The sequence below is a fragment of the Poecilia formosa genome, unplaced genomic scaffold, assembly GCF_000485575.1.
Source record: "Poecilia formosa unplaced genomic scaffold, Poecilia_formosa-5.1.2 Scaffold10, whole genome shotgun sequence".
NCBI classification, from domain to species: domain Eukaryota; kingdom Metazoa; phylum Chordata; class Actinopteri; order Cyprinodontiformes; family Poeciliidae; genus Poecilia; species Poecilia formosa.
The window spans coordinates 2,271,874-2,298,428 of NW_006799949.1; the positions used below are offsets into that span (position 1 = coordinate 2,271,874).

At 36.5% G+C, this 26,555-nt stretch overlaps 3 protein-coding genes across 3 annotated transcripts in view; 2 read left to right on the forward strand and 1 right to left on the reverse strand.

Annotated features, from left to right (window-relative positions):
* The window catches only part of armc9 (armadillo repeat containing 9), a 30,330-nt gene extending 24,335 nt beyond the window's left edge, over positions 1 to 5,995 (reverse strand). Inside the window, exons 1-9 of the mRNA XM_007541578.2 lie at positions 5,807 to 5,995; positions 5,308 to 5,474; positions 4,980 to 5,105; positions 4,269 to 4,439; positions 3,713 to 3,868; positions 3,522 to 3,614; positions 2,265 to 2,289; positions 1,474 to 1,631; positions 283 to 381 (exon numbers count right to left, since the gene is read on the reverse strand). Of these exons, the coding sequence (XP_007541640.1) occupies positions 283 to 381; positions 1,474 to 1,631; positions 2,265 to 2,289; positions 3,522 to 3,614; positions 3,713 to 3,868; positions 4,269 to 4,439; positions 4,980 to 5,105; positions 5,308 to 5,382 (903 nt within the window). The 5' untranslated portion in view covers positions 5,383 to 5,474; positions 5,807 to 5,995. The remainder of the gene's footprint in view (positions 1 to 282; positions 382 to 1,473; positions 1,632 to 2,264; positions 2,290 to 3,521; positions 3,615 to 3,712; positions 3,869 to 4,268; positions 4,440 to 4,979; positions 5,106 to 5,307; positions 5,475 to 5,806) is intronic.
* A 330-nt stretch (positions 5,996 to 6,325) lies between these two features.
* On the forward strand, positions 6,326 to 9,051 carry polr2h (RNA polymerase II, I and III subunit H). Its single transcript, XM_007541586.2, has 6 exons — positions 6,326 to 6,512; positions 7,095 to 7,187; positions 7,596 to 7,679; positions 7,982 to 8,075; positions 8,182 to 8,265; positions 8,423 to 9,051. Exons 2-6 carry the CDS (start codon positions 7,115 to 7,117, stop codon positions 8,538 to 8,540), a joined length of 453 nt encoding a protein of 150 aa, XP_007541648.1. The 5' UTR covers positions 6,326 to 6,512; positions 7,095 to 7,114; the 3' UTR covers positions 8,541 to 9,051.
* A 1,607-nt stretch (positions 9,052 to 10,658) lies between these two features.
* Positions 10,659 to 24,358, forward strand: mfsd8l1 (major facilitator superfamily domain containing 8-like 1). Its single transcript, XM_016665370.1, has 13 exons — positions 10,659 to 11,184; positions 13,053 to 13,238; positions 13,348 to 13,410; positions 15,003 to 15,122; positions 15,271 to 15,350; positions 15,447 to 15,765; positions 16,063 to 16,136; positions 17,369 to 17,582; positions 17,708 to 17,830; positions 17,996 to 18,126; positions 18,701 to 18,741; positions 23,211 to 23,304; positions 23,836 to 24,358. The coding sequence occupies exons 1-12, from the start codon at positions 11,109 to 11,111 to the stop codon at positions 23,281 to 23,283; spliced, it is 1,500 nt and encodes a 499-aa protein (XP_016520856.1). The 5' UTR covers positions 10,659 to 11,108; the 3' UTR covers positions 23,284 to 23,304; positions 23,836 to 24,358.
* Positions 24,359 to 26,555: the final 2,197 nt, after the last annotated feature.

The following is a 26,555-nucleotide window of genomic DNA, read 5'->3' on the forward strand; positions in this document are numbered from 1 at the left end:
AGCAAAACTAGGATCTTGGTTCTTACTTGCCGGATACATCCTGATTTATCGCTGACGGTGGAGTGTGCAAACAGAGACACCCACCATATCAGTTAGTAATCCTTATGTGTTTTTCAAACACTGCGTCAGTCCGTCCAGCCCTGTCTGACGTGACTACTGACAGCCCTCGCCTATGTGACTTTTATGACGCGCTTCGCAAAGCCTTGTTCCAATCTTTGATGAAAGAGGTGGAATAGAGAGAAACGGATGTGAGAAATAGCTGTGGTTGTGTGTGGTTCTTACAGTGCCGGGCCTTGTGAAGTCCGTGCTCTGAACAGCACTTTGCCTCATCTGGCTGCTGAATAGGCGAACGCACACACTCTGCAGATACTCAGGGGAAATCTGCAAAAAAAAAATAAAATAAAAAAAAATACACAAGGTCCTTTTTACGTTAAAATCTGCTCACTGGAATGTGTGTTTTTGTTTAAAAATTTGGATTAGAAATAAATACTATTAAACACAAATGACTTGTTTCTGTACTGGTCTTTACTTTGCAACTGCAAAAAAACCCACCCCCAAAAAAACAAAAAAACAAAGCATCATGTGTAGTCTTTAGTTTGTATATGCGGCATGTACACTGATTAAAAATATAAACACCCCGTGTCAAATATAAGAGTTTTATGAAGGGTTACGCAATATATAGAGAAATTCAAAATATATTTTCAATAATTTATTACTGATCTTCATATTGGCAGTGATAACATCGTGGTATGGCCATTTGCAGCGGATTGACAGTCCTTTGAACATGATATGGGTCAGGTTGAGGAATTTGATTTTGACCAAATTGGCTTCTCGTAGGCAGTTACGGACAGTCTGAGGTGTGATGCGTCCGTTGTGCAGACCAGACCAATAGTCTCATCAGCTGTGTGTGTTGCTGGTCTTATCCAATCCCACAGACGGACGAGCCGGATGTGGCGAGCTTGTGCTGGAGTGGTCACACGTGGCTCACGAGGATGAGGTCGATTTGCAGTAGTGCCAGTCTGTTGGAAACAAACTCTTAAACGGCCTGTGGTCCGATAATGGGCATTGAGCTGTGCAGCTAATGCTCTGGTGGACATCCCTGCATCCAACATGCCGATGACACGCTCCCGCATAACTTGCGACAGCTGAGGCATTAAGACTTGTGACTAAATTTGACATTTTGGGGAGGTTTTTGATTGTCCCCAGTCCGAGGATTGTGCTCGTTTTGTCTGATCACCCAGTGGACATGTCCCACCCATGCACTGAGTAAAAAAAAAACTCACTGAGTAGTGCTCACTGACAGCAAGTTGGATTAAAAATTATACACAAATCAAGAGAAATATTACTTTTGTGCAGTAAAATGTCAGCAAATGCTCATTTACAGTTGTTAACTCCACATGGCAACAATATTTGACATGGGGCGTTTATGTTTTTGTTGAGTACATTTTTAAACATGCAATCAGCCCAGCCTACCATTTTTCCACTGACAGTGGCCTCCAAAGAGTCGACCAGCTCAGCAGTGATCCCAATAAGGTTATGGTAGTCAGCTTTGACCTTGTTACACTTCCGTACGTAGCTGGAGATGCGTCGCTCCGACTCAGCCAGCTGAAGTTGCAACTGCTGCATGGCTTCTGTGCGGTCACACAAACACAGTCAGACTGAGGTTTATGTGCCCCAGGGGCAAATTAAACAATGTGCCATTGCCTCTGAAATCTATTATTATAAGTTGGAATATAAAAAACATCCGATTGATCATTTTTAAATCAAACAACTGTTTGCACTAAATATTTCACAATTAAATATTGTACTTAAGTCAGTATTTACCTATTCAAATCTTTCATTACAACCATTTAAAATGGTTGCAAACAAATACAACAAATATTAGTACAAGCCTCAGAGGGTTTATCCACCTTTGTTGCTTTTGAATCCTAGACTGAGAGGATAAAATACTAACTCTAATCCAACAGATGCCTATTTGGTTATTATTACTGAAACACAAAACAAAACCGTAAATGGGATTTTTTTGTTGTAAATTTTGAAACACAGCTTTAGACCTTCTATAATCTCCCTTAATGCAAGTAGGTATTTTCATGAAAGAAACACTTTCCTTGTGTTAAGCGTCATTAAACACGGAAATTTAGACAATCTGAAAATCTATTCAAAACTGTATTATCTGCCAACCAGTTATATACAGTCAACAGTGGACATATTTTCACAAACAGAAAGACATATCAAATTTTAATATATTTGACACAAATATTTACCTTTCGTAGTTCTTCCGCCCTCCTTCTGCATAATGTTTATTAAAGAATACACATGGATTCTAGTAAAGAAGCTAAGCAGCATTTATTTCTTCATTTTCTTATTTGAGTGGTTAATCTGGAAGTAAATGCATACAATCAGTTTAAACGTATATACGTCTTGCATAAGCAGTAGATAAAATAAAGTCAAAAAAGCTCAATACATTCTGTTTGAGTAAGAAAATTCATAGATGTTTGTACAGTAATAGTTTGTATATCTTGTGCTGGGAAGAGACGAAAGATAGAGTCAATATAAGCTTACATTACCTATGAATCAGTCGCGCATAATAAACGCCCTTTTATCGTCAAACTGGTCTAATCTAGCGTTTCTATAACACATTTCAAAACTACTACCTGCATTTAAAGTTCTTTTCTCTTGTAAAGCATGTTTGGTATTGGAAAAGCTTCACATTTTTTGTCAGAACTATTTGCTATTTTGATGATATGAGACCTAAATAAAATATGGTAAACTAATTACAAATTCAAGAATAAAACATGAACCATGGTGCAAGGTCGTAGTTGGGAACGTCCATAGTTTATTGCTATTTCTTCTTAGGCAAATGTCCTCCAAAACAAGATTTCTTCAAAATAAATGTGGATTTTTTGCTAATTAAAATTTATAGTATTTTTAGGAAAATCTTAGCTGTACTTTTAAATGTTACTATAAAAGAGCTACGTAACATATATTTATCAATTTATTTCGGAAGAGCTTAAGCATTATCCAGGTTTACTAAATGTCACAATTTTTACTTCTCTTCCTTGTCCCCGTTAATTATTAATTATCATGATTTATTAACCTATATGGTACCTCCAGTCTCAAATAACGTAGAAAATAAAATAAAAATATTTGTTTAAGTCTGAGGACATACAATACCATCTACAAGCCACAAATAAGTATCTTGGCTACAGTTATACATTTACTGTGAAATGTGTGAATATTTAACTAACAAACTACACTCTGTAATAATCATTTTTATGAATACATTGACAGAAGTAATTTGCAGAACTATTTGCATTCTGACACATTTTATAAGCAAAGATGTCTTTTTATTATGACTATTAGCTATAAGCTACCTACAATTTTAAAACCCTTTACTCTGAATGCAGGGCTTTGAGATCACTGATGAAAACAACACTAAACTAACCACACCAAACCAAAGGTCTGCGTGCAGTCAGAGGAGTTTTCTCAGAGCCAATAGATGAGGCACAGAAAAAGGATACATATAAAGTCAACAGCCTTGGAATCTTAGACGATTTTAGAGTCACTGATAAGAACTTCTCCAACTTGTCCTTCAACTGTGGCATCCAGGAATCCTAGTTAAAAATTTAAGACATATTAGAGAATTATTAGAAAGAATGTGCAAAAGAAAAAAAAACATGAAAAGAAATGCCTTTTAGAGCAGTTTGAGCACCTGAAAGAGATCTTTAAAGGAAGGGTGAATGGTTGGATTGGGAACAAAAGGCAAAGCGTAATAAGGCAAAAACTCAGTAGTCTGGCTCAGAGCTGATCCACGAGTTTCAAGGTACTGCTTGAAAAGGAAAATCCTCTCCTCAAATTCAGCTCGGTCCTGCAGAGAGATGACAGTTGGTCAGTTTCGTTATTTATTTGAAACTAATAGCTGAATGTCACAGAAGCTGATTATATCATTAAAAAAAGTGTTCCTTTTGGCTAAATGACTCTCCACAGTATGCAGAATAAAGGAATTAAAATAATGTAAGCAGCTCTAAATATAGCTCATAATTTTCTAAATATCAATATACGATTTAATTAGAGTTTAGCAAATTTGAGTCATAATGGCTAATAGAGTGAAAGATGTGCTGGAAGTTAGGAAAACAGTGCATGACCAATAATGCCTGGCTTAAAAAGAGAATGTGGCACCACCTAGTGAACACTTTCAACAACTGCACATTATGCATAATTACACCATTACTTCTCTCAAAAAATAAATGAACTATAAATCTACATACTTGTCTACTCGGGTGTGTCCTCAGTGGGTAGACAGTGAAGTGGATACGAAGGTAGAACTCAAGGTTCTGTGCTTCATCATCTGAGTCTTTTACTGCTGAGGGAATGTTTTCTGCCCAGAGATCAAAGAACACTTTATGGTCGCCGTCATCAAAGGAGCTCAGAAGATCTTCCTGAAAAAGTCAGATTTAAACAAGTACAAGCACATTTGAATAAGTAAGAACTTAGATGGGGAAAATTGGCTTTGTGCATATGTAATTGCATATTGCACCATTAAAATAGAATAGAAATATATTGGAATATTTGGAAATATTGTCTCCAGTGTACCAGCAACAAGTTAAATAAAAACAGAAGCATGCATATTCAAGCTAAGGCAAGACAAATCTAAAAACAGGACAATAAGAAAGAGAGACTGTACAATAAGGGCAAATTTCCAACATAAAACAGTAATTCTGCACAGTTATTAAAAAATAGAATAATCAGATCAAAACAAATGTGCTACAAAGTACGGGCATTTAAAACGTTCAAAATGTGCATGTGTATTTTTACATAAAACACCAGTTTCTGCTAGCACTAATCCACAAAGTCCACTTGAATCTGTGCCCTACTTCTTACTAATCTTCCTATTTGATAACAGTCTGTACCACCACATATGATAAATTACAATAACGGAACAAAAGCTTCCTCGACTGTTTCATTACTGGATCATGTACCTGGATGACACGGGTCTTTGAGTCTCTGAGAGCGCTTCCACGAGGCTTCGACACAAGCTTCCCTTTGGTTTTGCACTCCTTGTCAAAAGTTTGAACGGTCTCCTCAAATTCTTCAAAGTTAAGGTACTACCAAAGAAAAATAAAAATAAAAATAAAGTTCAAATAAACTCACATGTGGGACATACAATACAAAATGTGTCTGCAAATTTTATGAATTGCCAATAGTTAGCAGTAAAATTCTAAATTAGGTTTCACACCAATTCAAATGCAAAAATACGTCATTAATGCCAATAAAGTGCATAATGTGTGTGCTGCAAAAATGTGGTACCTCTTTGATCATCCCAAGAAGATCAGCTTCAGTTGCCAAGATGTCCCCCATCTTGGCTCGCTCCCTAGAACTCATGCGAGTACCAGAAATGTTCAAACCCCAAAGAGACAGGAAAGATTTCTGCTTTCATAAATCGTGTCTGGAAATCAAAGTAGCATTGTTGCAGGCTGCAAAGACAGAACAATTCATTACCATTATAGCAAGTCAAAACAAAACTGCACACATACAAAGACTAAATCGTTACTATACACCAAATAAGAAATGGTACAATCAATCATAAACCGATTTCTTAAGTTAAGTACTTGGGTTTTGTATCCTTATTGTCATTAAATTGTTCTCGATTTTAAACAAAGCTGCAACTACGCCAGACAATTCTCGCAATATCTCAACTCACTGTTATCCCTCTGATGAAGCTAAACATCTTTAAACGTCAACTTTAACTTAATGTACAAGCTAGCTAATCAATAACGTTACTTGAGGATATTATCGTTATTCTTACCTCATTCGCCCATCGCTTATTGGAATTAATCAGATAAGAAATCCTTATTCTATGCATCAATCCGTAATTAAATCGTGTTAAACACATTTTCGACAGGGCTTTGTTCGCCCCTTTTTCCCCCTAAATTTCAGTCAGCTAACGATTAGCTAGCAACTGTATACAGAAAGGACGCTAAAACTACTTAGCAACCAGATGAAGCCGGAAAGTGGAGATAAATGTCGTACACACCGTTTGAACACGCTTATGTTTTATCCCCAAAAAATTAATAAAATTATTGTTTGAAAAAGAAATAAAACCACACCTAAGTTCTGTTAAGTGTTTTTTTCTATTTATTCACATTAGAACGTGGGATACACTTGTAACATAAAACTACAAAGAATATATAAAATTCTCGAGGTTAATCTATATTTGTCAATATTTAATTGCTGTCTCTGAGCTGACTGGTTTTTGTGTAATTTTCAATATTTTTTGTCATTTTAAATCTTACCAGTATTTTTTTTATCTTATTTTGTGGCCGGAAGTACTTCCCGTGTCAAAGGTTGAGCACATTGTTCCTCCGCGGGATATTATGGTTTAGATATTTATGAATGAAATCGCATTGTGTTAACAAATTTAGTACTTATATTCAACACTTTGGGCCTTTCAACCACCCAGAGTGGCTGTAGTTTTATTGTGCTTATAGTCTATTTGAAGAACAGCTTTTGTGGTAAGTTTAAAAATGGTCTGGGCAGCATGCTAAAATTAGCATTTAGCTTGAACATAGCAGCAGAAGTTGTAGTTATAATAGTAGTAAATGTATTTGTACGGGTGGCGTAAGGAATACGTAGCTCTGTAAAATAAGATGTTGCAAGTCCATGTATTGGTTGAAAATCTTACAGTTAAATCTTAATTTATATGTTATCAACTTTACACACCACGGGTAATTAATGCAAAAAAGCAAGAGTCGGAGTCAAATTATCATATTCTGCTGAGATCTCTAGCTTCGTTGTTCTGTAATAATCTGAGATGTTTGAGGGGATTTTTTTAGGCAGACCAACAAACAGGGAATTACAGTAATCAAGAAGAGACAAAAGAATGAATGCTGGTTCAGTGAAAAATGCAATTGATTTTACCCAACACCAAAGAAGTAGATTGTACAGTTTTAGGCACCATGATTTTTTGTAAATATCCATTTCATTTTCTGTATGTTTTAAATGTTGCTGTTGTAAATTGTGTCCTCTTTTTGATGCTGGATATCGGTTGTCTGGTGTTTTTATTTTTTGTATTTATTTTATTTTATCTCTTCCAGGAAGTCAGACTTAACACAAAATGGCTGGAATTCTGTTTGAAGATATCTTTGATGTAAAAGACATTGATCCAGATGGCAAGAAGTTTGACAGAGGTATGAGAGATGAAATAAAAAACCCTACACAAGAGGGAAGTGAAACAAAAGCGCATAATATAAGGTCTACACGCCTGTATTATTAATGTGTTTCATGGATTTATTGATCCTGACTCTGCTTAGTTTTATGAGAGTGCCATGTGTTTTTTTTTATTTTTTTTCTAAACCAGGCAACCATAGCATTAACCCCATTGACTGGTGGTGACAAAACATAAAATAAGTAAATACAAATTTCAGGAGGATTGAATGGAAAATCTGTTTGAGCAGTTTATCTGTAAATAATGGAAAATGTAAATCTTCCAGAAAACTTAATTGTTTAAAAGTGTGTCTTACTACCACACACATATTTTTACACAGCATATGTTGTTTACCTGTTTTTTTTTTTGTTTTGTTTTGTTTTGTTTTAAGTGTCTCGACTACATTGTGAGAGTGAATCTTTCAAGATGGACCTCATCTTGGATGTGAACATTCAGATATATCCTGTTGATCTTGGTAAGATCTTAACTGCTTTTGTCCAAGATGGTTGTTATAAAAAAATCTTATTTTGAAAAAATGTTATCTAGTTAATTAGAAAGCTTTTTAACAGTTTTCCATATACTTTAAAAAAAAAATCTGATGTCATTTGGTTTTTATTAAGGTACAATGCGTTGATTTGGTTTTATTTCTCAATTGCTCAAACTAGATGTGTAAAAAAAACATAGGTATAAAACTTGAATCCAGAGTAAACCTATGTCAGGGTATCTGTCAAGACAATAATGTCATCATTCTCTCATTTCATTTTCTATGTCATTAAGGTGACAAGTTCAGACTTGTGATTGCCAGCACATTATATGAGGACGGAACACCAGATGATGGAGAGTACAACCCTCAGGACGATCGACCGTCTCGGTAAGGCATTTTCTACCGCATACATTTCTGCATGTTAATGTAAGTAAGCAACACCATGCTGTTTGCAGTTTGAAGTTTGTACTCAGAGTTACATTTGATTTTGTAGAGCAGACCAGTTTGAGTATGTGATGTATGGAAAGGTGTACAAGATTGAAGGCGATGAAACATCAACTGAAGCGGCGACACGTCTGTAAGTAAACTGGCAGTGCAGCATGAGTGAGTGACAGTGACATTAAGTCAAATGAAGTTATTTAGTATGTATAATGCAAAACATGAAATCTGCATGAAAATATGGCAAATAGGTCTAGGACAAAAAAAGTAATTGTATGATATGCTTATCCTTTCAGCTCTGCCTACGTGTCTTATGGAGGTCTGCTTATGAGGCTGCAGGGAGACGCCAACAACCTTCACGGCTTTGAAGTGGACTCCAGGGTCTACCTTCTTATGAAAAAGCTGGCCTTCTGAGCACCGGTCTACTCCCTCACCCACGCACTGCACTCTGCTGTCATCTATCTTTGAAGTCATAGTGAAATTCACATCTCTAGGTCTGGACCAATTTAACAGAAGAATAACATGGACTCTATTGGAAAAATATTTTTGGAAACATATTTTCTATGTGTCTTGATTCGCGATAATGCTTCAACAGAGACGTAGTACAGACTCAAGACTTTGGTAAAAGTGAACAGATACAATCTCATGCTCAAGCAATTGTAAATAAATATTTCTTTTATAAAAAACTATGTTTAGCTGATGATCAACCTGGATAATGTTTTTGTTTTGTGGCTTGGTGTCCATTTACCAGGGTTTCTGCACAGTCTTGATTTCAGCTCTGGGTGGAGCTTTTTGTTGTATATATTTTACAGCAAATTGAAACATTCAAAGTACCAGACATTTGCATAAGGATCTTGATCCAATGTGGGGTTTATTGTTTTTTCTTTTCCATCTCAAAACCTTCAGCTATTCACCTTAAACATCGTATTTATTTGGATTTTTAACAGCACGACACCAGCAAGACTTGCTGATAATAGTGAGATGAAACATGAAAAACATTATCTGAGACATCTTCCTACAATTCAGAAGTTTTGTTCAAGGGGATGACGGTTGATATAATTTAAGTTTGCATTTACAGAATTCATTTTCAGATGTTACATTTTCACAACCATTTTGTTTATTTCACATATAGACAAACCACTCAACTTAAAGGTTTGTAAGATCGACTTTGAATATTAAGTGGTGTGGCCATGAAAAATTCAAGATGGGGACAAACTGAAATTCTATGATGCTGGGGACTGCAAATTAAATTAAAGGCAAGAAAAAGCAGCTTTTGTGCACAAACAGAGCTGTGTAAGCCTGTGGTAATGAATGTCACCGGACAGAGAAGAGTTTCCAGTGACTCGCACATTCCTGATAAATGCAAGTAAAACTTTAATTAACATGGAATTTTCTGATGGTGTAAAACAGGCCTGCATGCACATAATGTACAATATACTCATTTTTTAAAATTAGAAATATTTGATTTTTTCAGCTGGAAGTTAATAAATCACATCAGATTTTCCAATTCACACTCGCTTCGCGCATAAATTTTAATGGATTTATTCTAACGTGTTCAATGGGTTCAATACATCGCTTTACAATACTATTCACATTGTCTACATAGTGTCTGTGAACGCTATTCTCAATTGGCATTAAGTCTGAATACAGATTGTAGCGTGGATACACCTTTCCTAAAACACTATTGTTGTTTTGAGGATATTTTTAAAGTCACCTCAAGTCTCTAACAGGGTTTTTATATCTGTGATTGTAGATCTATCCATCCTTATAACTTGATATTGTGCCTGTTTGCTGTGTTCATGAAGGCTTTTGTGCACAACCACTCCCTAAGAGACATTTTAGACCCACCCAGAACAACAAAATATAAATTACACACGATTTGAATTTATTTACTAATTGGGTTGCTTCTGGAAGCATGCCGGTTGCACTTTATGTTTTTGGGGGGCATCTGATTAAATGGGGCAGAATTCATTTGCACACCACACTTTTCAGACTGTTATTTGAAGAACATTCATTTTCATTCCATTCCACAGCCATGCGTTAATTTGCAATGGTCTGTCATATAAAATCACAATATTATGCAAAGGAAATATACGAAATAAAATGTGAAAAAGTTCTAGCAGGAATACTTTTGCTAGGCACTGGAAGCACTAATATCAGCCACCTTAAAAAATCCCACAGTATTTTGTTTCCGTTATTTCCTGCACAGTTTTTGAAACGAAAATATTACAATGACTGATGAGCCCAATGTGATGACAAAATTAATTAGAATACAGAGAGGCTAAACGGGTGTCAAACTCCAGTCCTGCAGTTTTTAGATGTGCCACAGGTACAAAACACTGGAATGAAATGCCTTAATTACCTCCTTCTTGTGTAGATAAGTTCTCCAGAGCCTCGCTAATGACCTAATTATTCTTTTCAGGTGTGGTGCAGCAGAGGCACATCTAAAAGTTGCAGGACAGTGGCCCTCCAGGACTGGAGTTTGACACCTAAAACATTTTGATATTGGTGAATTTTGTCAGTTGTCAAGTTTTTCAATGGTTACTTTCAGAGACTCCATTCAAATGCATTCAAAACGCATATGAATGCTTATTTATGAAAACGAATGAAAATTCAGGTTACACTTTGGGATGTCAGTTTTTGCTCTACCGGAAGTGATGTAATCTGCACGAAGGCAGATTTATACGCGTTTAGCGCTGTAGGGATTGGTTGCGGTAAGCAGGATCTTACTCTTCTGAGAGTTTACAAAAAAAAAAAATAAAATCAAGTCACTTTGTGCTTATTAGCTGCTCAGAAAAGCAAACGCAGTGCGCTCTTGGTGGTTTTCTTTCTCCTGTCTTTCGGCTCCCGACAGATTTAGGATCTCATCTCCGTCGGCGTTAATTGGAAGCACCCGGCACTCGGGGTTATTTCAGCAGAGCTTCATTTAGAGACGATGATGTCTTGAAAAGTCAGTGAAAGAAGATTATTAAGTCAGCCACAATGGACTATCAACGCAAAAAGAAACTGACATTCTCCACCATTGGACTCATTTTTCTTTTTAGCGGTGTGGAATATGGTAAGATGTTTATTAACTGCTCACTGACACTTCGTATTAGGGGGGGCAATGACATTAGTGTCTGAAAATGAATATACCACTATTTATTTTAACTAGTCTTGTGTGTCTTCTAAGAGTCTGCAAAGACGCTAGTTGACTATGCCGTTTTGAAAGGTATGGAAGTGGATTTGATTCTACATTCAGTTTAAATGCCATGCTCCATCTTGGGTTGCCATATCACATCTTGGGTATATGTTAGATTTTACCATTTGTTATCTGAACTAATAAATGAACAAAACATTTATTATTCTTTACATTGTTTTTACCCTACATGCACTCCTAGATTATGAATTTAAATCAGAGCTGTGGCTTAAAAAATGCAACTCCCTATTTATGCTACCCCCTATTTATATTTTTAAACAAAATAATGTACAAGACATCACAACCTCATCAAGTTTAAATTCTCTTTCAAATAGAGACTAGTTTAAAAGGACTTTAAACAGAGTTGAATTAAGTAAAGATGACCCCAAATATCTAGATTGACATTGACGGGATAATCTTTTTTTTTTTTTTTTTTAAATCAGGAAACTTCACCTTTTGTTTTCCTGATTTGTAGAAAATGTTTTGTACTCGAATGTATGGATTGTTTACAAAAATCCTTGAAAGATCTAGAATCTTCACTCTGGAAAAGTACAGAATTTTGAACTGGAAAATTTGTGGGAACATGGTACAAAAACAGGAAAGACAACCACAAGGCCCTAAAGCAAAAGTTTTAGTTGTGGACTTTGCTTGGGCCATTGCAACACTTTGACGTCTTGATTTTTTTTCAGTCAGGCCCTTCTAGCTTTGCTGCTGTCTTACTGCATGACCCAATTTGGCTTCATCTGTTACACACACGTATACACATACACACACGTTGAATCAAAGACAGACAATGCCCAAATCCTGTGGCTAAAAAAACTATTTAAATACATTTTCTAATATCGAACAGTTGGTAAAAGAACTTTATATACATCTATATTACTTGGCTTTTACAAAATATGCCACTAATGTAAAATATTTTGTACCAGATGTTGCTAACCTTTTGTTGAATCAATATGGCTGTTACGGGTTTCAAATGACCCATCTGGACTTTAGTCTAGTCTTTGTGAAACTGGAAACTGTTTAAAGTGAGTAAGCAATTTCAAAGTCCTCAGTTCATATATAATAAGGGATGTACAAGTAAAATTTAGAGGTAAATGTAGAAGTGTTCTACAGTTCTTCAGCTAGGATGACGTTGATCCAGATGACTTGATTACTTCACCAAAATGTCAAAATTTGAGTCAACAAGATACTACTTTTTGAAACATTTTTACAGATAATTAAATGCATATATCTATAAAACTGATTGGCTTATGGTTTATCCTTCGTCTGTCCAGATGGACATTGGTGATGAACAAGAACCCCTTCTTTTTGAAAGGCTTGACTGCAGTTCCCTCAGCGGAATATAAATTGATAAGATTTAATGTTGCTACATAACATCATCCATACAGTTATTTTATCCCCACCTCTTTTTTTTTTTTTTCTGTGGATTTTCAGTAAAGCAAAACTGATGGTTTTAACACGAGACTTGTTTGGGGTTTTTTTTTTTATTAAAGGCAAAGTTGATCTGCAGGTATCTGTAAAGCTTGTTTGGTCATATCTTTAAGATTATCAAGCTAAGTATTTAAATTTGTAAGTTCAACTTAACAAATTTAAAGAACACTTTCAAACTAACCAAGTTATAGTGTTTTGAAAACCAGCAATACTTCATTTTGTGCTGATCAAATGAAATGCTTTGGTTTTGTACAGCAGGAAGTTGAATTAAAATGTATACATTTGCATATAAAACCTGTTTTATCTCTTTTCAGCTGTTATATTACCCACAATATGGAGATATCTGCAGACTTTAGAGGCAGCCCCTTATTTCCTGGGTTTGGCTATGTCAGCCTTCAGTCTGAGTGGGCTCTTGTCTGGACCGTTGTTTGGATATTGGTCTGACCGGACACGGACGACAAAGAAAATCATTTTGCTTTGTAACCTTTTTGAGATAATTGGTAAGTCTTCCATTTCCCATATTATACTCTGTTCTTGCCTACAAATATTATCTTCAGTTGTCTCCAACCCTTCTGTAAAAAAAACTACTACATAATTTGTCTTTTGCAGGTAATTTTATGTACTTCATGGGCTACTCCAAGTGGCTTTTACTGTCAAGTAGGCTGCTAGCTGGTAAGTCATCCTTCACAATGATGCCTATTAAAAAAAATAGCACTGCTATAAATCAGTGGTTTTTTAAAATTTACAATGTCGTAACCCAACACGTTATGAACCTTTGAAAATTTATAGCACTGGTTGTAGATGAGATAATGGACATGATTTGTAAACATTGCCACCGGCCTCATTGTTATTGGCTTTAGTAGCATGTAAATGGGTGTAAAAAGTATTTCCCTCCTTATGTTTGTCTTTAAGTCAGTGCTTCTCAATTCCAGTCCTCAGGCCGCCCTGCTCTGCATGTTTTAGATGTGCCTCTATTCTAGAACAGCTGAGTCAAATGATTGCATAACCATCAAGTGCTGCAGAAGCCTGTTAATTACCCAGAGATGCAATTCAGATGTGGCAGAATGGAAATGCCTAAAACATGCAGGGCTGGGGGGGTGTGAGGACCGGAATTGAGAAACGCTGCCTTAAGTCGTTGGCTAAGTGATGACAAAAGTAAATGCAAAATGCAGTTTTTGGGATTTAATTTATCTGGAGAACAGAACTAAGCAAACCTTCAGTTTATTCTGGTCCTTTGTTTAAAATAATAAAAAAACATCATGGCCCTTGTTAAATCATGAATTAACTGTGGGGTGATTTTGGACATGGTAGGAGTTTGTTCTGTAAATGGTAGGTTGCTGGGTCAAGTCTCCATTTCATCCACATTCATTGCGTCTTTGGGAAAGACACTTTACCCATCTTGCCTGCTTGTGGTGGTCAGAGGCAGCCACTCTTCTGTTGGATTGACCAAGGGCAGTTGGTGCTATAATGTGACTTGCCACCATCTGCATGTCTATGACTGGGTGAATTAATCACTTTGGGGTCCTCTAAACCTGATAAATCACCATACATGTATACAGGCAATTTAACATGAACATTTTTTGTTCAGCAGAAATTTGGTGGTGGTGTGGGCCTTTTTTTGATGGTTTAAGACTTCAACAATTTGCTGTCATTGAGGGGACCATAGACTTTTCTCTGTAGTGGAAAAACTGAAGAAGAATGTCCAGCCATCAATTTCTGACCTTGTGCTCGAGTGTAACTGGAGTTAGCGATCCAGAGGACATCACAAAGTCAACTTCTGAATTACTGAAGACCACACAAAAGACAGTCAAGTTTTGCTATATGGAATGCATCTACACATCATGCTAAAATCAGTGTTGGGTGTCCTTGTCTATAAGCTTCTATAATGCTGGCTTTGTTTTGGTTATGTTTTACTAATGAAGCTTGGCATATGCTCCAGAAAAATGGCATATTTGTGTGGATTTTTAGACCCTTACCCTGACTTTACCATTGATCCTTAAACTTTTTAAATGAACTTGGACAGACTCTGTGCAATGACCTGTTAATTTTCAGTGTTTGTGTTTTATATTTTGAGTTTAATGTAAGATGGCAATTTGCCAAGTTGCGCAGGTTTGATTCTAGATTTTCTTAGTGGAAAAACTGAAATGTTCTTAGTAATGTGAGCACTTCCCCACAGATCACATTGCACATTTTGTGTTTTAATTTGTAACTCATACCAAATCACAAAAGCATGAGAATTTTGTTTTTTCTCAATTTTTCATCAGGCATTGGTACAGGTGCTGGCTCATCAATTTTTGGCTTCCTGACCAGAAGCACTACTTCAGAGGACCGGACCACTGTATTTGCTGCTGTCATGGCTTGTAGACAGGCTGGCCTTCTAGTTGGTTTGTGCTTCTGTGTTCTGCTATATTAATAAAATTATAATTTTATTGTAATTTTTTCACAATGTTTAAATCGCATCAAGGACAGCGTTTTATCTGATTCCACTTACCCAGAATCTGTCAGTGAAAATTTTACCTTGGTTTTACTTAGGTCCTGCATTAAACATATTTCTGAGGCTCTGTGACTTCCATATTGGTCCTTTTATTGTCAACAAATATACTGCGCCAGGGGTAAGGATACAAAAAATCCAAATTGTAATGTAAACTGATCACAAGCTCCCAGATACCTGACCAAGAACTAACAATCCTCTTTTCTGCTCATTTCAGCTGTTTATGTTTCTGTTGTGGATTCTCCTACAACTGGCAGTGGTCTTCATGTACTGGGACTTGCCACCTATGGAAAGAAGGATTTCAAACCCCGATGAAGAAGAGAACGTACCAGGCCCTAGCGAAGAGGAAGTCGAGGAGGAGGTCATGCCGCTAATGACCTCCCAGGAGCTTGTGGGCTCCTACGGCTCTGTGACGACGTCCAGCATGTGCAAAGGCCACAGATCAGCTGAACCCAACGACTCGCCGGTTGAATCTCCTGTGACATTGCCAACCCATGAGCTTCCCACTCCTTTCAGGATTTCCATGACATGCCAAGGTAACTGTCTGATGGCGTATGTATTTAGTTGGCTGAAAAAATTGATTTTATTCATCCGTTCAATAAAAATTTCAAATTCATTTGCTGTAAAGTATCAAAATGTTTCCTCTATAGGGATAAGTATTATCAGTATTTAACAATATATGACTGCAGATTTAGTTTGTAATTTTTAAGGTGATCTTAACCACTTTATACATCATTGCACATTATTTGTCATAGCTTTTGAAGAAAGGTATATCAAAGTTCTTGAAATTTGGTTTTCCTGTAACTTTGCTCTGCCTCCTGTTTTTGTATCAGAGTTCCTGAGAGAAGAAGTGATTGTGCTGCTGGCTGCTCAGTTCATCACCCTTTTCAATCAGACTGCGCTGGAGGTGCACATACTTACACGTATACAACAGTCATGTGACTTTAGCACCAAAACAAGTTCTTGTTCTCAGAGTACAAGAAACATGATGTGAAAACTAGGATTTGCCAAAATGTCTGAGTTCAGGAGACTTGCTGAACCCTATGAATCAGGGTTGTGACAAACAGACTTTGTAGAGTTTTGGCTTTAGTTGCATCCTAATAAATTAGAATATCATTTAAAAAGTTCCCTTATTTCTGTCAAGAAGAAAAAGCTATATGTGCATACATTTCTGGTGTTTTCTGTTATTTGGATGGTCATTACAGCTAACAATTAGTACATTTCATAAGACCAAATGTGTCCACTGGAGTCTGGGGTGTTTTTGCATAAATGGAACCAAAGTTAACGTACTTGATCGCTCCCCCAAATCAACACTGTGGAAACTTCACAATGGACATTGAGCTTCTCCACTCCTTAGACTATGGATGTTAATTTCCAAATGAAATGCAAACTTTACTTTCATTTGACTAGTTCACTTTGGACCACAGCATCGGTAAAATTATTTTTCTTTACACTTATGTAAGACTTACCTGATGTCATCTGTGGTTCTGGAGTGGCTTAAAACGAGGAATGTGAGAGCTGTACTCTGTCTAGCATATGTTTAAAAGGAGCTCTTGATGAACCGACTCCAGCTGCAGTTCAGATGTTTTAAATCTCAAAACTCTTAGGTTTTGCCTCACAATTTGCTCACTGCTGTTTGTGCATGTTTTTCAACCACACTTTTTCCTTCCACTCAACTCTCAAGATGTATGGAAGAAACCCTCTGTTTAAAATCACATTTCTTTAAGAATTACCTTTTATGGCTCATTTGGGAATAATATAAGCAATAAAAATCTTAAATTCATTTGCTGTAAAGTATCAGCAAATGATACTTTGCTGATTTTGCTTGCTAGTTAAGATTAGCAAGCATAATCATTTGAAACTTTTCAGTGTATAATTAATGTATAAGAGTTTTAATTTTCAGTGAAGGAATTACTACAAATGTATTTTTTGGATGATATTCTAGTTATTTAAGATGTAAATTCATAAAACCACAGCTTGGTAAACGGCATTGTAAACTTTGATTTACTCATTTTAATTTGAATAAAGATGAACTCGTAGGAATCAAATAAAAACAGTAATGACAATAGTACATTTTACTTGAAAATTTTTAGACAAATTTTCCTGAAATGGTTTTTTACTTTTTTTATTTTTTTCCAGACTATGGTTACACCATTAACCCAGAAATATTTCAACTTTAAAGAGCTGGAAAACAGTGTGATGTACTGCCTCGGAGGTGTGGTGGTGATTGTCGGCTTCCTGCTTGTGCACTGGCTAAGCCGGCACTTTACAGAGCGGGTGGTCCTCGCCATTGGTTTGACCATTTGCAACATCTCCTGCATCTGGTGCCTCATCTTCCTCACTAATCCATTAGGTCAGTTTCAGCTTGTTGTGCTTGTATGTGTACTGGATGATGCTTCAACATTCAAATTAATACCATAAATTTTGAGGATCATCAAAAATTCTGTCACTAATTTTGATCCTACTCTTTTTCTGTAGGTAGTTTTTCGTGGCAGTTGACTGAGTTCATCATTGGGGTTTTCCTGCAGACCCTGGGTTTACCTTTTGTAGCTGTGGCCCAGGTTTCCCTCTTCTCCAAAGTTACATCAGAGAGTACCCAAGGCGAGTAACACCGCCATCTAGTGGATGCGTAAATATCTGCTTCTTTGGATTTATGTCTCCTTCCCATTTACCTGGCTGCTCCCCAGAAGCTCAATCATGTTAATCAGTAAAAGACAAATATGTTTAACTCCCTTTTTACTGAAGTGTTTGTCACCGTCTCGACAGGCTTTAGTCAGGGAGTGCGTCGCTCAGTTGGGGGTCTAGCCACCATCCTGGGCCCTCTATGGGGAGGTGGTCTGACTGAGAACATGTATATAATGGTGGGTGCAATGATGGCACTTCTGATCCTGCTTACGGTAGGTAAAAAAATATAATAAAATTGTACCAAGTTCTGAACATGAAGCACTGAAAATATCTTCAGCTTATGTGTTTGAAATTTAGTTCCATAATATCAAATATTCCAATTGCAGACGAAGACAAATTTGAACATTTTATTTGCACGCTCAATCTACCTTGACTGATTTTTAATTCTTCATTAAAACCTTACAGCTTTTTACACCCCAAATGCAGATCTTATTTTAAGTAGCATCATGTATGTCTGGTTTTGTGTTGGTGGATTTTATAATGATCAGTTATCTATTTTGCATTTAAGAATAAATTGCATAAAACTAACTTATATTGGTGAATGTTACATTAGTACTTCAAATGGGGCCAGTAAGAACTTCTCTATGTATTCAGTCTGGTTATCTTAGTCTGGCATTAAATTAGTTTGATCTGAATGTGCTATTTAAGAATACCACAAAGCATAAAAGGGAACCAATCCCCCCCACGGACCTGCTTGCAATAACATGCAACATTTTCATTTGGCCTTGTCGGTCACTTAATTTTTTTTTTAAATTGATCCAGACGAATTATTTGCACTTTCTACAGATTATGCTGGCTTTCTCATACAAACGGCTGGTGGAGCCAACAGTGGAGCATGNGTATACAGGCAATTTAACATGAACATTTTTTGTTCAGCAGAAATTTGGTGGTGGTGTGGGCCTTTTTTTGATGGTTTAAGACTTCAACAATTTGCTGTCATTGAGGGGACCATAGACTTTTCTCTGTAGTGGAAAAACTGAAGAAGAATGTCCAGCCATCAATTTCTGACCTTGTGCTCGAGTGTAACTGGAGTTAGCGATCCAGAGGACATCACAAAGTCAACTTCTGAATTACTGAAGACCACACAAAAGACAGTCAAGTTTTGCTATATGGAATGCATCTACACATCATGCTAAAATCAGTGTTGGGTGTCCTTGTCTATAAGCTTCTATAATGCTGGCTTTGTTTTGGTTATGTTTTACTAATGAAGCTTGGCATATGCTCCAGAAAAATGGCATATTTGTGTGGATTTTTAGACCCTTACCCTGACTTTACCATTGATCCTTAAACTTTTTAAATGAACTTGGACAGACTCTGTGCAATGACCTGTTAATTTTCAGTGTTTGTGTTTTATATTTTGAGTTTAATGTAAGATGGCAATATGCCAAGTTGCACAGGTTTGATTCTAGATTTTCTTAGTGGAAAAACTGAAATGTTCTTAGTAATGTGAGCACTTCCCCACAGATCACATTGCACATTTTGTGTTTTAATTTGTAACTCATACCAAATCACAAAAGCATGAGAATTTTGTTTTTTCTCAATTTTTCATCAGGCATTGGTACAGGTGCTGGCTCATCAATTTTTGGCTTCCTGACCAGAAGCACTACTTCAGAGGACCGGACCACTGTATTTGCTGCTGTCATGGCTTGTAGACAGGCTGGCCTTCTAGTTGGTTTGTGCTTCTGTGTTCTGCTACATTAATAAAGATAATTTTATTGTAATTTTTTCACAATGTTTAAATCGCATCAAGGACAGCGTTTTATCTGATTCCACTTACCCAGAATCTGTCAGTGAAAATTTTACCTTGGTTTTACTTAGGTCCTGCATTAAACATATTTCTGAGGCTCTGTGACTTCCATATTGGTCCTTTTATTGTCAACAAATATACTGCGCCAGGGGTAAGGATACAAAAAAATCCAAATTGTAATGTAAACTGATCACAAGCTCCCAGATACCTGACCAAGAACTAACAATCCTCTTTTCTGCTCATTTCAGCTGTTTATGTTTCTGTTGTGGATTCTCCTACAACTGGCAGTGGTCTTCATGTACTGGGACTTGCCACCTATGGAAAGAAGGATTTCAAACCCCCATGAAGAAGAGAACGTACCAGGCCCTAGCGAAGAGGAAGTCGAGGAGGAGGTCATGCCGCTAATGACCTCCCAGGAGCTTGTGGGCTCCTACGGCTCTGTGACGACGTCCAGCATGTGCAAAGGCCACAGATCAGCTGAACCCAACGACTCGCCGGTTGAATCTCCTGTGACATTGCCAACCCATGAGCTTCCCACTCCTTTCAGGATTTCCATGACATGCCAAGGTAACTGTCTGATGGCGTATGTATTTAGTTGGCTGAAAAAATTGATTTTATTCATCCGTTCAATAAAAATTTCAAATTCATTTGCTGTAAAGTATCAAAATGTTTCCTCTATAGGGATAAGTATTATCAGTATTTAACAATATATGACTGCAGATTTAGTTTGTAATTTTTAAGGTGATCTTAACCACTTTATACATCATTGCACATTATTTGTCATAGCTTTTGAAGAAAGGTATATCAAAGTTCTTGAAATTTGGTTTTCCTGTAACTTTGCTCTGCCTCCTGTTTTTGTATCAGAGTTCCTGAGAGAAGAAGTGATTGTGCTGCTGGCTGCTCAGTTCATCACCCTTTTCAATCAGACTGCGCTGGAGGTGCACATACTTACACGTATACAACAGTCATGTGACTTTAGCACCAAAACAAGTTCTTGTTCTCAGAGTACAAGAAACATGATGTGAAAACTAGGATTTGCCAAAATGTCTGAGTTCAGGAGACTTGCTGAACCCTACGAATCAGGGTTGTGACACAGAGACTTTGTAGACTTTTGGCTTTAGTTGCATCCTAATAAATTAGAATATAATTTAAAAAGTTCCCTTATTTCTGTCAAGAAAAAGCTATATGTGCATACATTTCTGGTGTTGGTTTCTGTTATTTGGATGGTCATTACAGCTAACAATTGGTACATTTCATAAGGCCAAATGTGTCCACTGGAGTCTGGGGTGTTTTTGCATAAATGGAAGCAAAGTTAACGTACTTGATCGCTCCCCCAAATCAACACTGTGGAAACTTCACAATGGACACTGAGCTTCTCCACTCCTTAGACTATGGATGTTAATTTCCAAATGAAAAGCAAACTTTACTTTCATTTGACTAGTTCACTTTGGACCACAGCATCGGTAAAATTCTTTTTCTTTACACTTATGTAAGACTTTCCTGATGTCATCTGTGGTTCTGGAGTGGCTTAAAACGAGGAATGTGAGAGCTGTACTCTGTCTAGTATATGTTTAAAAGGAGCTCTTGATGAACCGATACCAGCTGCAGTTCAGATGTTTTAAATCTCAAAACTCTTAGGATTTGCCTCACAATTTGCTCACTGCTGTTTGTGCATGTCTTTCAACCACACTTTTTCCTTCCACTCAACTCTCAAGATGTATGGAAGAAACCCTCTGTTTAAAATCACATTTCTTTAAGAATTACCTCTTATGGCTCATTTGGGAATAATATAAGCAATAGAAATCTTAAATTCATTTGCTGTAAAGTATCAGCAAATGATACTTTGCTGATTTTGCTTGCTAATTAACATTAGCAAGCAAAATCATTTGAAACTTTTCAGTGTATAATTAATATGTATAAAATAAGAGTTAATTTTCAGTGAAGGAATTACTACAAATGTATTTTTTGGATGATATTCTAGTTATTTAAGATGTAAATTCATAAAACCACAGCTTGGTAAACGGCATTGTAAACTTTGATTTACTCATTTTAATTTGAATAAAGATGAACTCATAGGAATCAAATAAAAACAGTAATGACAATAGTACATTTTACTTGAAAATTTTTAGACAAATTTTCCTGAAATGGTTTTTTACTTTTTTTATTTTTTTCCAGACTATGGTTACACCATTAACCCAGAAATATTTCAACTTTAAAGAGCTGGAAAACAGTGTGATGTACTGCCTCGGAGGTGTGGTGGTGATTGTCGGCTTTCTGCTTGTGCACTGGCTAAGCCGGCACTTTACAGAGCGGGTGGTCCTCGCCATTGGTTTGACCATTTGCAACATCTCCTGCATCTGGTGCCTCATCTTCCTCACTAATCCATTAGGTCAGTTTCAGCTTGTTGTGCTTGTATGTGTACTGGATGATGCTTCAACATTCAAATTAATACCATAAATTTTGAGGATCATCAAAAATTCTGTCACTAATTTTGATCCTACTCTTTTTCTGTAGGTAGTTTTTCGTGGCAGTTGACTGAGTTCATCATCGGGGTTTTCCTGCAGACCCTGGGTTTACCTTTTGTAGCTGTGGCCCAGGTTTCCCTCTTCTCCAAAGTTACATCAGAGAGTACCCAAGGTAACACCGCCATCTAGTGGATGCGTAAATATCTGCTTCTTTGGATTTATGTCTCCTTCCCATTTACCTGGCTGCTCCCCAGAAGCTCAATCATGTTAATCAGTAGAAGACAAATATGTTTAACTCCCTTTTTACTGAAGTGTTTGTCACCGTCTCGACAGGCTTTAGTCAGGGAGTGCGTCGCTCAGTTGGGGGTCTAGCCACCATCCTGGGCCCTCTATGGGGAGGTGGTCTGACTGAGAACATGTATATAATGGTGGGTGCAATGATGGCACTTCTGATCCTGCTTACGGTAGGTAAAAAAAAAAATATAATAAAATTGTACCAAGTTCTGAACATGAAGCACTGAAAATATCTTCAGCTTATGTGTTTGAAATTTAGTTCCATAATATCAAATATTCCAATTGCAGACAAAGACAAATTTGAACATTTTATTTGCACGCTCAATCTACCTTGACTGATTTTTTTTTTTTTATATAAATTCTTCATTAAAACCTTACAGCTTTTTACACCCCAAATGCAGATCTTATTTTAAGTAGCATCATGTATGTCTGGTTTTGTGTTGGTGGATTTTATAATGATCAGTTATCTATTTTGCATTTAAGAATAAATTGCATAAAACTAACTTATATTGGTGAATGTTACATTAGTACTTCAAATGGGGCCAGTAAGAACTTCTCTATGTATTCAGTCTGGTTATCTTAGTCTGGCATTAAATTAGTTTGATCTGAATGTGCTATTTAAGAATACCACAAAGCATAAAAGGGAACCAATCCCCCCCACGGACCTGCTTGCAATAACATGCAACATTTTCATTTGGCCTTGTCGGTCACTTAATTTTTTTTTTAAATTGATCCAGACGAATTATTTGCACTTTCTACAGATTATGCTGGCTTTCTCATACAAACGGCTGGTGGAGCCAACAGTGGAGCATGTGGAGCACGTGGAAAGTTCACAGCCCAGCACCAGTGGTTTGAGTACCTGAAGCTGCTGCTGCAGTTGCAAGGTAAAGTAACTTTAAGTTTCTGTTGCTTATTTGTCAAAAATCATAAACTATTGTGCACAAAGCGGTGACCCTTATTAAAAGTTTTTTTAAATCAAAAATAATTGTACAGGAGATTTTCCGCAGACGCATTGATATAAATAATTGTATTCAATAAATAAAGGGCTGCTTGAGACTGGTTTGAAACCTTGTTTTCTCAGGAATTTAAGTTATGATTGTATTGTGAATCTTTGTTTTACATTCTATAAAAACACTTTATTTGCCAAGAAATATCAGTGTAATTTCAAATTCAATACAGACTTGGATTATTTTCCAGTTTTTTTTTATGTTCTGTATTTTTAAAAATTCAACTGTTTGAAGTAAAAAAAAAAAAAACATATTTAATAGTTTTATGGAAGAAACTGCAATTTTATTTTAACTTGAATAAATTTATCCTTGTTACCTGTGCAGCCTTGGTATACTAAACACTGTGGAAACATTACTTTCACAGTTTTTTCTGATTTTCTCTTTTTGTTTTTTCCCTCTTAATATCAGAACACGGTATAAGTATCTTGTCCAGCATCTTTAGTCTGGGTTGGGACCAGTTCATAAGGCGACAACATCTGACTAAAAAAAGCAGTTCGCCGACTGAAACCTGGATTTTAGTGGCTGCCCATTTGAAGAAGTCTAATGGAAACTACTTGATTAAATTATTTTTGTACATTTTATTAAACTATAAATGCTTTTCCAATTGGCATCTTATTGACTGCAGTAAATTAAACACTAACTTGTGCAACATGCATCATTTTAGACACTTGTTCTGGTGGGGAAATGCACAGGAAGCAAAACTAACAAATTGTATGTACTAAATGTATACTACAATTTATTTATTTTTCTTTGAACCAGTTGTCAAATTTGGAGTACACTTTGTGTGGTGGTGTTTGTTCATTCGCTCTGCCATTATTGGAAAAGTGTTATTTTTTTTTGTCACTAATATTGCATGTCTTTTCTATGTCTGTAATTATTTTTTTCCACCTGATTAGAATGTTCTGAATAAATTTTTTACGCTTTAAGTACACACTTCTCCCATGTGTTTAATGTACTGCTTGCTTTTAACACAAGGGGGCGCCTTTAGTCTTCTGTTCGTCAGCCTCATTAATGCTGAAACCCGCATGCGGGAGGCCGCAGCCAGGGAAGCGTGTCTTGTTAATCACTCATGTATAGAACATGAGCTCTACTGACGCCGTCGGAACATTTATAAAATCTACTTGTCGTTTTCATAGACGGTGCTGTAGATGAAATAAAGATTTCATTTGGTTTTGGATGCACAAAAAAGATAAAACATGATGGTGACGGTAATTTTTTATTTATTATGGTCTACTTGACCTGTTGTAAACATGTTTGTTCTTTTTTTTTTTTTTTTTTTTTGTTCAGATATAAAAGTGTCTATTCCATTCACTATTTACCCAAGGACACAGTTTTCCTGGGTAAATAAATGTTATATTATTTTTGTCTTATTTACAGGTTTTATTTTTTTTTTTTATTGATTACAGATTATCACATTAAAGGGAAAAAAATTGCTTTACTAAAAATGTCTCAGAATTCCTGAGTGAATTTGTAGAGGTTATTTTTTTTTTTTTTTAAACGACCTACATTATACCACCTACAGTGTGTAGATCACATTTTTATAAACCTGTTAAAATTATGACTGGTGTTGCACTGAAGTGACCTTAAAGTGTTCATTTTTAAAATTGTTTAGAGGAAAAATAACATTTAGCTGCCATTATTTGGTTACTTGAGGTTGCCCAGAATGTGCATACATTTCCAGTTAATGGCGTTAATTTTTTTTTTATATCAAATTGACTAGCAATAAAAGTACAATTTGACTATTAGAATTTTAAAGTAGCCTATTTATGTATATATTTTAATCAAAATTTAAAATGAATGTAAAACTAAACAATACATGGTAAACGGGGTTAATGGTTTAACAATTTCACAAGCCTGAAATTGTAACTTGTGTAACCCCTTTATTTTTGCTTTTTTAAAAATAGATTTTTGGTAATGAAGATCAATATGATGAAACGATTAATAGTTCTCCTAAATATCCCAAAAATGAATAATTCCAATAGAATTGATTTTCAGTTTCTGCATTCCTCCCCCGCCCCCCCAAAATTAAGTCCTCATTGTTTTAGTAGTTCAATTATTTTTTAAAAAGAGTTATTGGAGCTCAAAGATTGGTAACGTCTTGTGAATTGTAGGGCATTGCACCTTGATGCACAATGACTCAACACCAATATAATTTTTTAAGGAGGCAAAAATGTTAAATTATGGGGGGTGGGGGGGGAAGTTCACCAATGAAGAAATTTTCTTTAAGCATAAATGGACCACAAGCTTTGAGAATGTACCTCATAGAGGGTGTTGGAAGCTTCGGAGACTGTGGGTTTGGACCCATCAGGGGTCGCTGTGACGTCGCTAACAGAAAACAGGATAAAGTGTGCTGTGCTTATGATAAAACATTGTGTCCCTATGACGTGGTGGCAAAGAGGCGTAGCTCGTCACTGTGAACTCTGGTTGAACCCATTTCCATGTTGGGCGGGGCAAGTACAGAGCTGTTACGACACAGGGCCAGTAACAGAGATATTTTAGGGTTTTCCTTTTTTTAAAAAAAAAAAAAAAAAAAAAAAACGTAGACCCTGTGCTCGTCACATACACACAGAATCCCAAAACACAGTTGGCCTGGAGCGACACTCTGACCGACGATTGACCCCCCGTATTGGGCTCGAAAGTGCAGAACACGTCATGTGTCATAACAGTTTTTCTGGGTAAATTTGGCAAGCAGGCTCCTCCTCTTTCCGCTCCAATCACAATCCTATGGTACCAAATTCCACTATGATAATGGACGCGTGAACTTTTGGTGAACTCTGTTTTACCTCGACTAGACAGGGCAGCGAGGGCAGGCTGAGTTTAGTGGGACTTCAGTGTTTGTTGTCATTTTTATTTATTTTATTTTTTTTCCCAAGTCCCCAGGCTCGAACGCTGATTGACCTCCGAAAACTGGGTTGGCGTAGTCTGGAGAGGGTGCCCATGACTGGAATTTCTTTGAAGCATTAAGGCTTACTTTGTACAAGTAGCTTTTTTTTTTTTTGTGTGTGTGTGCATGCCAACAAAATCTCTGAAATGACCTGTAAGCTCTTATTAAATTTTAAAGAACATTTCCATCTGAGAAAAAGGAAAAAATCTGTATGACCAAGCGGAAAGCCGGTTAAGGGAATGAA